Source organism: Chiroxiphia lanceolata, chromosome 6 (assembly GCF_009829145.1).
Source record: "Chiroxiphia lanceolata isolate bChiLan1 chromosome 6, bChiLan1.pri, whole genome shotgun sequence".
NCBI lineage: Eukaryota > Metazoa > Chordata > Aves > Passeriformes > Pipridae > Chiroxiphia > Chiroxiphia lanceolata.
Window position 1 is genome coordinate 12,047,990 of NC_045642.1, and position 14,398 is coordinate 12,062,387.

At 37.8% G+C, this 14,398-nt stretch overlaps 1 protein-coding gene across 1 annotated transcript in view; it reads left to right on the top strand.

The window, feature by feature from the left end:
* Positions 1 to 14,398, top strand: part of TRIM66 (tripartite motif containing 66) — a 52,051-nt gene that overhangs the window by 11,708 nt on the left and 25,945 nt on the right. Inside the window, exons 3-8 of the mRNA XM_032691082.1 lie at positions 2,825 to 2,972; positions 9,098 to 9,230; positions 9,869 to 9,985; positions 11,784 to 11,898; positions 13,242 to 13,388; positions 13,512 to 13,629. Coding sequence (XP_032546973.1) covers positions 2,825 to 2,972; positions 9,098 to 9,230; positions 9,869 to 9,985; positions 11,784 to 11,898; positions 13,242 to 13,388; positions 13,512 to 13,629 — 778 coding nt within the window. The remainder of the gene's footprint in view (positions 1 to 2,824; positions 2,973 to 9,097; positions 9,231 to 9,868; positions 9,986 to 11,783; positions 11,899 to 13,241; positions 13,389 to 13,511; positions 13,630 to 14,398) is intronic.

Sequence of the window (14,398 nt, forward strand, 5' to 3'; positions counted from 1 at the left end):
ACAAAGGATTAGTACCTTGGCCTTGTATTGATACTATACATGGATGGATTTCACTTCTGTTAAATACCCAGTTAACAGGCAGGACTATTCTTGCAGTTTTGTAGTTGCCACTACTTTGGGTTGACAGGAGGGACAAAGGACAGAAAAAGGTGTGTCTCTTGCCCCTGTGTTACAAAACACTATTATTCGCATGAGCAAGATTGATTTCAGAATGTGATAGTATTACCTATAGCTGGGAGTTAAAGGAGGTGAAAACTTGTCAAAATTATTCTGTAGTCTGCTGGCTGTTTTATACAAAATGGGGTCCAAAGCAAGGGAAGAGTGACAAAGGAGCAGGGATACAGGACTTCACCTTCTGCACCAGCTCCTGGGCCTCAGTCTGTCTCTTTTGCATTTTTGATTCCTAAGGAAGCTAGATAGCCATATTGGATATTCTGTTTCAGGGACTTTGGGTGGAGGTGAACACTTTTTCTGTAATGTAAGAAAGAGGATGTGTCTTTCCACTGCACTTAACCTCTGTAGAGGCAGCAACAATTTGTAGATCAGTTCTGTCCCGTGCAGAAGGCTTGAGACCTCTTTAAATTGAGCCAGTGACATGACTGGAAAAAGTTCTAGAGGGGGTGCACTTTATCCCCGTCAGTCATTTCTGTGCATCATTTTTTCTATTGTTAAAAAATAAATAATGTGTAAGGTAATCCGTGGAGTATTCTGGGGAAATAAAGTCAATGCAAGCAAAGTGTTTTGACGTTCTCAGGGATAAGTTGCTTGTAGAGTGCAACATAGCTCGATCTAAAGCAAGAAGGGGTCTATTCACATGCGCTCTTCAAAGAGAAGCAGCAAATTCATGAGATATTGCTGAATGTTTAAAATGCACTTACTATACTGGGATTTCTTAATTACTGTGACTCACATCATTTACTTTTCAATGAGAATTTGTGTAGAAAGGAAATCAAATGAGAATATCTAATGTCTTCAAGAGCACTAGATTATTTTTTTCGAACCATCTTTAAAAGAAGGTTTTTCTTTTCTGTAATCCCTTAGGAGCCCTAAGAGCTGTTCAGTAAAGCATATTTCTCACTGGAGCATATGAGTACCCTAGAGCAAATTGTGAACCTTCCTCACAGTTTTTGGCTTACTTCCTTTTTATTAACAGTCAAGTCATGTAGCTTACTTGCTTACTGTCTTTATCCACTACCATCAGCCCCCAAATTAAAGCCATAGTTTCACCATCGGTGACATCAAAAGGAGAAGCACCAGGTCATCTAGCTGAGACAGCTGAACTGCCATCATTCTCTTAATTTACCTAATATGTTCAAATGGGAATCTATCAGGGAAGCAAGATGTCTCTCAGTGTGTGAGATAGTGAAGCATGAATGATAGAATGTGCTATATGGGAGCAGCAGGAGTTTCAAAAATACGCAATTCAGAATCTCTTGCCCAAAAGCCCATTTCCAAATCATAAATAATGTAACTCTGGACACACTCTGCAACTTAAAAGTAATGTTAACACAGAACAGTGTCAACATAAATTCTAGTCAGACTGACAGCTGAACTGTTACAGGTAAACCTGTGTTTAAGCAGTTTTGGTTATTGCAGAGAAGGAAGAGCATCACTCAACTTTTGACCTGATCCCTAAGCTGGCCCTTGATGGGCCTACATTTTAAATCAGACGCTTCTTTTTATATAACCAGCTTTGCTCCCAAGCATAAATAGCCTTGCATTTTGGTTATGTAAGTTTTATTAGGCTTTTTTGGTTTAAATTATGACATGGACCTTTCGGAAAAAAATGTTGATAAGCAAATGGCTAAAATAGCAGAATGGCTTGCACAGACAGTTCCCTCTCTAGACAATTAAACACATTTGAAACTTTGCTTTGTTGTCTTATTGTCAAGAATTGCCCAATCTGTTAGAAAAAGATTGTGAATATTTAGAAACTCTTGAACACTGAGTTGATAAGAACGGCTTGTACAATGCTAAAGCAAATAGAGTAAGCTCTAATTTTAAATAAAGCAGTATAGATTTATAGTAGCTCTGCTGACATAGCTCCAGTTTACTTTCATATACACAAAAGCAGAAATAGCCAACTTTTTTTTTAGTTCCTTAATAAATAATTAGTGACAGACATAAATTAATGCATGACACTAAAATGATGTGGTAAAATGCTTCTGCATAATACTATGATTACAAAGGAAATGGTAGTTAGATTAAAAAAACTTTTTGATGGACTTTCTAACATTCCACAAATTTACTGGGCAACCTAGACTATCTTTTCTGAGGTAGAAAATATCTGTGTCTATCTATGTAAATATATATATATACACACACATATATAAAAGTAAGATGTACACTCATTTGATGTGTTAAAGCCATCAGTAAGTACTACAGCACTAACAGAAAGGGATAGAGCACACCTCTCATTTTCAAAGTGACTTTTAACCTAACCCTCCTTAACTTAAATCAAACAAGTCTTATTTCCTAGTTTCATTGCTTTTTCAGTTCACAAGAAACAAGTCATTATGATTATTTCTTCTGACTTCATGTGTAACCTGTAGCCTAGAATTTTGCTGAATAATTGTTGCATCATGTCATAATAATGTTTGATTGTGCTAAAGCACAGAAAGACAACCAATTTTATTTGAAAGCTTCAAGTCTTAATTTTATTCTTCTCCCTTTTATACCATAACCAGACTCTTAAGATAACTTGAATTGCATTAGTCTGAGAACAGAAAATATTAAGCTTACCAGTCTGAATCATGGTCTACTAAAAGTAAGTTTGTACAGTTCATTTGTTATCTGTGTATGTAATGGCACTTTTTGTTCTTAGAGCTGCTCCATGTGTAAAGAGAAGAGACCTGCTCACAGTCTCTGTACCAGATGCAATAAGTGGCTGTGCAGCTCATGTACGGAGGAGCACAGACACGGCAAGGAAACTGGAGACCGCTTCCTGTCTGTATCCCTGAAAGGCTGCACAGGTACTGAACACACACTGAAATTTCATTTCTTCTCATATCAGTTGTTCAGTTGAAAAAGGAGTAGTTGCAGGCTCTGTGCCATAGACACCATGCCCTGTCTCTGTGACTCAGAAGGTTATGTACCTGTCAACGAGAGATTATGTGATTTTTTTTCTCCAACTTTAAGGCTATTGCCACAATCAGCATTCCACAGTATTAGAAAAAGTTTGGATATTTGTGTTTCACAGGTATGGTCTTCTCCACGTGCCTTTCCAATATGTGGAGTGAGGAAGGCTACAAGAGCAACGGGCCTTGCCCTTTTAGTATTTCTGTCCTCCTTTGTGTAATTTCATTCAGAAAACTATGACAAAGCAATTCCTGTGCATGTGGGCAAGGTGTATGAGGGAGTCACAGACAGCAAAAGGCTGTGATCACCACAGGATGTTCCTTTTCTAAGGCTGGAGGGAAAAGCATATGTCCTGAGTGTATTTTGCCACGAGCAAGCATAGATGAAGCCCACTGGCCAATATGTCTCATCCCTATACGATGATGATCCACAGAAAGTATTACCATCTCCTATTACTGCTCCTTATTTTCTTTACTCATATGCCAGAAATCTGCTGTAGAGTATCCTAACTTAAACTTAAGTAAGCAATTTGTAACCTGAAATGAGAATTTTTCGATTTTATACAGTGATTTAAGTTTACGCTTTGCTAAGGTATGAATTTATTTGTGCTAGAGAGTTTGTTCTGCACTCTTGTTCTTCTTCATAAGGAAGATGAAGGACAGACAAAGGAATAAATATAGCCAACTAGTTATACTTTTTTTTTAATTTTTTTCTTTAGGATTTTTCTTGTAGAAGCTTGTACTTTGTACTTCCCGTAGATGGAGTTCTTTTAAGCACTGGGTGGTCACATCAAACAGAGTTTGAGGCACTTGAGACATCATATGCCTTTGCCAAATAGGGTGTAAACAAAAAAAAATTCTGTAAGAATGGTAATAATAAAAAAGCACAGATTATATTTAAGTGTTTTTTGGGTCTTTTCTAGAGAATAGTATAAACTGAAGTCCCCCAGTCCCCTCTCAAATGCCCTGATTGGATGGACAATATGTTTTTCTTCTTGAGTTGATGACAAGATAAGGACTGTGGTTTTGAGGCTCCAGCTGTTTATAATTTCATTTCACTTTAACTAAGATTACCAGCTCTTATTGTTGACAAATACTGGTAAGAAAATATATGTGTGACTTAGTTGTGGGTTTGTGTGTGCTATATAAATAAAAAGATGCAAACACATAAGATGAGAAAGAATTTTAGGTTAGTGCTAAATTCTGTATGCTGAAAAAACCCCATGAACAAGGGGATTGGTAGTACATGTATAGGCTAGTTAATATAAAAAATTATTTGGAATGTCATCTGTGCATTATTATTATTATATATTTTATTTATTTAGGACATAGATATCCCCTGAGAATACTTCAAAGAAAGCAAATACTTGAACTCAGACTGTTGGTTTGGTTTTTTTTTGGCTTCTGGAAATAAACCATGATCTGCTTTGAGATTCAATTGCCGTCTTCAGTCTGTGAATCGTGCTTCTGAACAAGTCACCTTCTTTGTAAGCCTTTGCAACAATTAAGAGATCTTGCACCTTTAAACTGTTCTGTCTTTTGCCATTTGCTTTACAAGGGCCAGACCTTCTTTTGTCATCTGAAAAGTGTAAGATATTCTGGGTCTGAAATGAAGTAAAGTAGGAAAAACCCCTCACTAATCCTCCCTATTTCTATTAATTTTAATAAAATTAATTAATTTCTTCCTTGAGTGACAGAACTAGAGGAGCCTGGCTTCCCTGGGAAACTTTTCTGCTTTTTCATGTGTAATACATCTGATCACTCCCTACCATGGAGAGCCTGCAGCTCTCTGACAGAATTCCCCTTCCAGTGGCACTGGCACATCCTCTTACTTCCTTCCTGGGCCATCCACTGCTTGGTGAGTGAGATCCAGATCACACAGCTGAATGGCTGAGTTGGATGCCCAGCAGCATCCTTAGCCTGGTGACTCCTGAGGCCATGGTGCAGAGCAGTGTGCCAACTTCATCCAATTTTTGAGAATTTACTCTTCATTCAAATTTGTATTTAGATGCTAAGAGCATGGGGAGAGGCAGGACTGAGCTGGGCCAGAAGAATGTAATATTTTATAAGAGGAAAACAATTTTAAAGTAGCCTGATTTCATTTTGTCTACTGTCTCATCCTTTGTGAGTCTAAATAAAGGCCCACAAAACAACTACTGATGGTAGGGGATTCCCTGAGAGGGCTTCTTGGTATTGGAAATGGCTACTTTCTTTTTGGAAACAGCTTCATGAAACTACTTTATTTTTGTCACTTCCATAGCCTTTTGGTAGCTTGGAGGTGGGGATGTGTGCCTGTGCTAGTTAGAGTTCATTTTATTGAATGCACTTCTTGAGAACCAGAATGGAAAGTTATGGGAGTGTTCTGAGTCCCAGTTGATTAGCTACAAGTGTTACTGAACTTCTACCAAAAGACCTTGTTTTTTAAGCATAAAACCAGAAATATAGCACACACTGGACAGTGCTGTGATTCCCATCTCCCCACTCCCACCCCCCAGTTTGCCACTATCATTTATATGTTGTATAGTTGCTCTACTGTATTCTTGTTAGGTGAATCACTTCTAGAGGTACTATCAAAAATTGCAATTCTCTTTTGAGTGCCAGACAATTACTGCTGGTTATGAATGTGAAGAGATGATGAGAGGTGATTCACAGATGAATTAAACTGTGCTACTTACTGTTTTTCACACACACTGATGTTTCCCGAGAGTTAGGAAAAAACTGAAAACAAAAAAACCCCTCCAAAAAAAAACAACCAACCCAAGACAAAAACAAAACAACAACAGCAACAACAACAACAAAAACAAACAAAAAACCAAACCTGAAAAGTTTCTGGGTCTGTGACCACAAGATGTCAAAATTTTGAAATCTGCTTCTGGAATGAATTTGATGAGCACAGGCCAAAGCTTTATGACAGATCAAGCAGCAGTCTTGGAGGAATAATCTCTGAAGAATGAACATTTCACTGGAGGGTTCTGTATTAACACTAGGAATAAGTTAAATTTAGTTAAGTTCAAAGTTCTTCAGAATTCTTGAACTGCTTAAAGTCACAAGACCAGAAGCTCCCTTAGTCCCAGCTTTCTCAAAAGAACATTAGGTATTAGTACAGACTCTTGTTATATGGAAATTTGTGCTTTGCAACTGAGAAGAAACAATCCTTTTGTCAAAACTGTGTTAAGAGTAAATGATCTGGTACTGACATATCAGCTATTTACAGGCTAGTGCACAAATTGAATAATTTTCTCTTTGCTATACTATCCTTTTCTTTCAGTCTCTCAAGGTTAAGTATGAACCTATAAAATCAAAGTCTGAGCCATTGCGATTCATGTAAGTGGAGGGAGAACTGTATTAGCTAAGATGATATTGCTTTTCCAAAGTTGACATGAACTGGTTAGAGGAACAGAGATTAAAAATTTTCTGTTAATTATTCAAGAGATACACCTGAGATAAAGAAAATATAGGCTGTAGAAAATGGTGACTCAAATGATGAATTATCAGAATTTAGGGCAACTGAGCTTTCCCTTTTCATCAAATGAGGTTCTTATCAAGAAACTAACATGGATAGTTGTGGTCAAGGTGTATGCTTCTAGAAAAAACAGGCTTTTGCCCTTGTTTAGCACCTGATTTCTAAGTATTAAACTTATTTTTAAACTGAAGAGTGTTGCTCTGAGATGAGTGTAAAGTAAAGTAGGTCAAGAATACCACAGTTCAGTGGCAGTTCTCACTGACATGTCAATTGAGTCAGGGGATTACTAGTGGCAGAGGATGTGGTTCTGTGTTGTAATTAGATAACACTGATTTTATCCTTAGTTTGCATTTGGAATCTGCCTGTCTCTTAAATCTGAAATGGTACTGAAAAATTCCCACTGATTTCTCTTGGATGATTATAATCGCCAAAGGCTAAAGAACCCTTTACAGAGAGAAAAATGGAGAAATCATTATATAAGATTGTGACTAGGCTTCATTATACACAGACCTTAAAGACAGTATCTCATTATAAGCTGCAGTTTAATATGGATAATTTGATCTTGAGTTTTCAGAAAAACAGCTTGTATGCTTTGTAGATGCTGAACACTTCCAGAGGTTTTTCCAACCTATGAATCTTGAGATAGTTATTATGGTCTTTTTGTTTTCCTTTAAAGATGTGAAATCTGACCCTATGAGGGAGGAAAAGACGATCTTTGACATCCACATTGGCTACATATTGGTTATACAACCTGCTTGTTACATGTTATTTGCACTGGCAGCTGCAGGTTTTAATACAAAAGTACATGTTTGCAATATAATCAGGAAAAAAATATTGCTGTGAAGGTGAGTTCAGTTTATACCTTGCTAGAAGAAAGTATTGGAGAAGAATAAAAAAATCTAATCTAATTTCCTCTTTTAATAATGCTATCTATTATTAGCATTTGATTTAATAATTATATAAACCAATAAACTTCCCTGAAGAATAAAGCATGATACTGCAGTAAATAATTCATAACAATGTAAACTATGTAATGCTGTTACATAAAATCTCAGCCTAATCTGCCACAAATTATCTTGCACATTGTTAAGAAGGTGGAAGGAAAGTCAATTGAACTGGAGGAAATAAATCAACCTTCTTAGAAATATTTAGAGTAGATAACAATCTAAAAACTAGGCAATTTGATATGTTGTTTTAGAGCGTGGCACGGATTTTCTCCCTATTTTCATTCTCATTATCAGCCATCAGATTTTCTTAGCCTTTCTACTTCTCTGTTGTGGCTTCTCTGTCACTTCTTCCAATTTGAAGTGACTGAGTCAGTATAGCTTGTTGTATGCTGTGGGTTTGTTATTGCAATATTATCATTTCAAAAGCTTGATTCTATAAAAGGCCCCGTTTTGCTACAGGATGAGAGGATGGTCTATGAGCAAATGATATATAAATAATAAATATTTTTGTTTAAAGTTTTTATCAATATTTGTTATCTAATAATGGTTGTATTATTTAATTTCTCATGTGTTGATTAGGAATAATGGGATAATGTCTTTGTTGGAGTACTGTGAGGATGCAATCATGTGATTTTTCTAGTTGTCCTATATGTATTCCAATGTGCTAATAATGTTGATGGTTCTGTGGACACAGGATTTGAGCACTGACCTACATAAATCTGTCACTGTACCCGAGCTTGTGCTTTTTGTTCATTTTGAGAAAACAATATTTTTCACCAGTAATGGTGATGGCCTGTCCTTACTTTGGTTAATAAAATGAGACTCTGGAATCTGTGCTTTTTGGGTCCAAGAAAAGAGCTTTGGCCTTAACTGTTAATGTAGATGCACTTGTGAATATCTAATTCCAGTGGCAGAGAGTTTGTTTTACCATAGTTTAGCTTTTCTTTTTTTTTTTCCTGGCATTCATGACAGTGTTCCTTCTTTCTGAAACTATTCTACCCTTCAGGAAAGAGGTCAAGAATAGATTATACAGAAACAATGCTTCCACTGTCCATTCTTACTCTTCATCACACTACTCTTTAGAAAATCCTTTTAAAAACAGATTTTAGGGCCTCATATCAGCCCTAGCTGCTGAACTTTATAAACTGCATTGTACCAAACACAAATTTGAGAGACAATTGCTCATGTGACTTTTTAAGAACAAAAGGTTTCCTTGCTTCTGCTGTGACTGCATGTTTATGTAATATGTTTGCTATTCTACATTTTACAGTCCAGTTTTGTTGAGTGGTTTGCCAGACCAGGGCGTTCAAAGTTGTGAGGCAAGTCCGCCAAATCATGAGAGATACTTAAAACTCATGAGAATTTAGAGGACAATACGAATTTGTTTTGATGCCTCTTTTTCCGACCCCCTCTGATGTGCTCAGTTTGTAGGATGTATAGGGCCAGGAAAAAATATAAACAATCCCTGCTTCATATAATCAGATGGTTCCAGTTCTGCGCCTTTTAAAAATATCAAGACTTTCCACACAATTGTGAGTTTGGTTACTCTTTTTCTGAACTGTAATAGTAGTCTTTGTCAATGACACTCTTGTTTTAATTATTTCCCTCAGCAACTGAAGATGAAGCAAGCGAGTTTTCCTTATTTTGTCCAGTGCACACTCAAGAGCCACTCAGGCTGTTTTGTGAGACCTGCGACACCCTGACCTGCCGCAGCTGCCTTCTGGCAGAGCATAAGGAACACAGGTACCACACACTCATTGCTTAATCATAATCAAGGCTAAAACTGTAGCTAATTGATATCTAAGACTTTTCATCTGCGTTTCCTGTCAGCTGATGCTGCAGGCTGGTCTGAACTTAAAAGCCGCGGCAAACTCAGCTCAGTTGTCTTATGCCCAGATGGTGTAGCATGTGGCTCACTGCCCTCAGAGGGGCACTCCCTGCTCTCAGCAGTGTGTACCTTCCCAGTTGTACTGTCTGCCCACGTGCTATGTATGCAGAGAGTTCCTCATGACTGTGCTCAAAGGCACAAGTTGAACTCTATTCTGAGCATGGTTCAAGTACTTATGTTTGTCTCTACCAGGGGCTTCATGATTGTACAAGACCTGAGTTGCCAATGCTCAAGCATGCTGCTTGCCTGTGGAAGTGTGTGAGCCATGTAACAAATTGTTTATAGACAGGGACATGTTTTGTGACATGAGCCTACCTGTATGAGGTTTGATAAGGTTCAGCTGTCACAGAGAGCACCTGTAGTAGAAAATAAGCAGGGCATCACGTCCAGACAAGTATTAAGGCAGCTAAGGTCCCCTAAATTCATCAACTGATAGGTTGTTTATTTATGAACATGGAAAAACATAGTGTGAGAATTTCCCCTTCTTTTACAGGTTCAGACATCTTGAGGAAGCTCTGCAAAACCAGAGAGTTATTCTGGAAAATGTTGTAACTAAAGTGGAAGAGAAAAAAAGTGGGATTCAAGTTTCAGCTAAACAGATTGAAGACAGGTAATTGCTATGCATTATTTTTTTCCCATGAAAGTGGGTGATATGCAAAAATATTATTTTCACTAAATGTAGGTTAACAGAATTAAATGCAGCTGCTATATTTTTTTCTCGGAGGATAGGAAATAATAGAAAGATTAAAAATATCAAATTCATGTTTGAGTGGTGCTGACAAGTCATGGCATTGTAATACATGATTCCATAGTCTTTATAAGGCATGTGACAGCTGACTTCAGAGATAAGATTTTTTTATTGGTATAATCTGGTTCTGAACTAGAATTTGAAAATATTGGGAATAAAGATAATTTTTAAAATACCTTATTTCTTAAAGAAACCTGAAAACAAGCTGCAATGCAGTCAAAACTAATACAAAAATGAAAATATTTAATTATATGAACTGGATTTCAGCTGCTGGTTATGCAGTTAGTAGCTGTTGGATCTCTCTTTGACATTAATGAAACCATTTCAAACACCTTCAAAGAGTACAAATCTATTTGTACTGTTTATACTCTAGTATAAAGTGGAAGGTTTTTGGATGTATTCTGTGTGTATTTGTTGACAAAGAACTTAAGACTGTTCTTGGCACGATGTTTGTGCAAATCAATCAGCATAAGCACGTCACATCCAGAGAGCAGCGGTCAAGGTTCAGTGTCCAGATGGAGACTGGAGACAACTGGTATCCCTCAGGGGTCAGAGTGGGACCAGTACTGTCTAATATCTTCATCAATGACAGAGACAGTGGGATCAAGTGCACCCTCAGCAAGTTTGCAGCTGACTCCAAGCTGAGTGGTGCAGTTGACGTGCCTGAAGGATGGGATGCCATCCAGAGGGACCTGGACAAGCTCAAGTGGGCCCCTGTGAACCTCCTGAGGTTGAACATGGGCAAGTGCAATGTACTGCACCTGGGTCAGGGCAACCCCTGGTATCAAGAGAGGTTGGGGCATGAAGAGATTGAGGACAGCCCTGAAGACGGACTTGGGAGTATTGGTGGATGAAAAGCTGGACATTCACTGGCAATGTGGGCTTCCAGCCCAGAAAACCAGTTATATCCTGGGCTGCATCAAGAGCAGTGTTGCCAGCAGGTCGAGGGAGGTGATTCTGTCCCCCTACTCCGTGCTGGTGAGATCTCACCTCGAGTACTGCATCCAGCTCTGGAGTCCTCAGCACCAGAAATATGTGGACCTGTTAGAGCAGTTCCAGAGAAATGCCATAAAGATGATCAGAGGGGTGGAATACCTATGAGGATGTGCTGAGAAAGCTGGGGTTGTTCAGCCTGGAGGAGGGAAAGTTTCATGGAGACCTTATTGGGGCCTTTCAATACTTAGAAGGGGTTTCTAAAAAAGGTTGGGACAGACTTTTCAGTAGGGCCTCTTGCGATAGGACAAGGGGTGATGGTTTTGTATTGAAAGAAAGTAGACTTAGACTAGATAGAAGGAGGAAAAGTTTTATGATGAAGGTGGTAAAACATTGGAATGTGTTGCCCAGAGGAGTAGCAGATGCCCCACTCCTGGAAACATTCAAGGCCGGGTTGGATGGGGCTTTCAGCAACCTAATCTAGTTGAAGATGTCCCTGCTCGTTGCAGGGGGTTTGAACTAGAAGACCTTTGAAGTTCTCTTCCAACCCAAAACATTTTATAATTCTATGTTTAAAGAGAAGTGTGAGAGAACTAATGGGAAATGATACAACTTGCATTGGAGTTCCAACAACAGTTAGATCAGTTCTTGTAACAAATAACTACTGAGCTGTGAATAAATGACATACCAGTTGGCTTGTTCAGGGCTGTGTATCTCTTACCCGTAGGTTGCTTGAAGTAAAACATTTGTACAAAAAAGTAGAAAACCAAATAAAAATGGCCAAGATGGTTCTGATGAATGAAATCGATAAACGAACAAACATCCTTCTTGAACAACTTGAAGTAAGTAAGGCTAGTTTATTTGATACCTTGGGAAATTAAACTAAATTAAATTTAACCCCAGTGCCAATGGAAAGAATATAGACTATGAGAGCTATTGTCCCTTTGTTTATATTTTCAAATATTTCATTTCTTTTTTTTTTTCCTGCAGAATTTTATGTAGAATCAGTGGTTGACAAAGATTCAGGGTGAAATGACAAAATGTTTGCTTATCATGAGTCAACCACATTTTCTAATGCATTTACAGAGAATATGTGTGCACCTTTTGAGTACCTACAAAAGAAACCAGCTTCTGGTTTTAATGTCTAACTTGTAGAAGCCCAGTAGCATCACAATTAATATCCTATTTCAAAAATGATTCTTTGGTCTGCTTTCTGCAACAGACCCAGTAGTTTTGACTCTTCAGTTTTTGGATGTCCAGTTGCAATATATATGATTTTATTCTGAAATGTGCTGAGCACAAAAATTGCTGATCAGAGTTTCCAGTTCTTGGTTATTCTTGGGTCATTTAGGAGGTACAGGAAAGACAAGGCACTCAGCATGGGCTGGCTACCTTGGAACTTCTGTATTTTTATTCAAATGTGGTTACTCAGATAAGTAGCTTTGCAAAAAAGAAAAATTTATGTTATAATTTTTATCTTTTTTAAGCATTAAGTAAATTCAGTGTTCATGTATGTTGACAACATTTCAGTGTTTGTCTGAGTTATCTATAACCACAGCTGAACTGTGCATGCACTTGCAGTGCTCAGTTGAAGTGCATTGTGGGGGGATTGGATGGAATTGGCAGGTGCGAGGTTCAAATCAGATAAGGGCAGGTTGTTCTTCACATAAATGGTAAATAAGTGTGAAACTCCAAGGTGCTATATACTGTGCATGGGTTCAAAAGCAATTAGACAAATTAATAGAAGAATATACCGAGGCTGATAATGTAGGCTCCGTTTTTGTGGTCCCTAAATCATGGAGACCAGAAGACTGTTCTGAGGAAATGGTGCATGCTTCCCCTTGTGTATTCTTTCTTGAGTCTCTGCTGTTCTGTATTTTAAGAGCAAACAAGGTGGTCCAGGTGCAATTTTGATCCAACTTCTACAGCTTTCTTGGGTTACATTAATCTGCTAAACCGAAGCGAGAATAATGCAGATTGTTTGCTCCTGGGGAAGTCATTGCTCTTCCCGAATTCAGACATATCTCCTGAGTAGGATTTTCTTTCTTTTTATGATTGGTGGTTTAATAAGAGTCTAAACAACAGTATTGCTGGAAATAATGCATAATGCAGTGCCAGTGATTGTATGCAATATGGGTGTCTGAAGAATTGACAGCTGTCTTCTACTGATTCACATTATTAACAGAAGATCACCAGCGAAAGGAAGCAGAAATTGGAGCAACAACTGCAAGGTGTTGTGGTTTTAGGCAGACAGGTAGAACATGTTCAGAACTTCATCAGCTGGGCCGTGTGCAGTAAAAGCAGCATCCCATTTCTCTTCAGTAAAGAACTGGTAAGAGCAATACTTATTTGGCAGTAATTGTGAGAACTGTTTTAAGGACTTCATGTTTCTCAAATACGTTTTTCATGATCTTATAATCGTGAATAAGAGCATCATCCTTTGATTTGTCACCAGATTGTATTTCAGATCCAGCGTTTATTAGAGACAAACTGTAACACAGACATAGGCCCTCCTCTGAAGATCAGATTTACCTGGGATCCCTCCTACTGGACTAAACAACTATCCAATATGGGTAAGAAAAATATACTAGGCAAGTGCCCAAAGCTAGACTACACAGATGTAGACAATCCAGTACTTTCCTGAAAGGGCTCTCCTTTTTTTTGTTTTGACATCCAGTTTTGAAACTCTTGTCATGTACGGAAGAAAAGCCAATGTAACTGAGCTGTTTTCCTCCAGTTATATCAATTTGCCTATTAAAAGACATCATTTAGGTGTCAGATTCTTTTAGTATCTTAGTGGCCAAGGGACCTGAGTAGTCTTGAGACACAATTAATGGGCACAGAGATGACTTTAGGACACTGACTACATAATAATTAGTGTTATTTATATAACAGATGTGCATTCTGTGACTTTGTTTCCTGATTGCTGTGGGTTTTTACAGTAAATTCAGTTCAATAGACTGATCAATGATCTAAAAGATCAATTCTCTTCCCATTTTAACATATTAAAAACTAAATGGGGTAAAACACTATCAAAAGTTTTGCAAGGAGTAATCTTCTCTTGATTAAAAGCATGGACAAGATCATTTCATAGGTCACTTCTATTTCTAGTTTTTATGAGTCTCACCTATGCAATATCAATCTCTTTTATTTTTGTCACTTTCTACCCTGGAAGTTGTCTTTTGTACCTGTGTTTATGGATGAGAGGATAAGCTCATCCTCTAGTAAAAAATGAAAGTATGAGCCATATCCATCATTTAAGATAAAATAAGTTAAGGTCAATTTTTCAAAGTGTTTGCTGTGTAATTCAACCATGAGTTCCACTGACATCAGTAGGAGTTT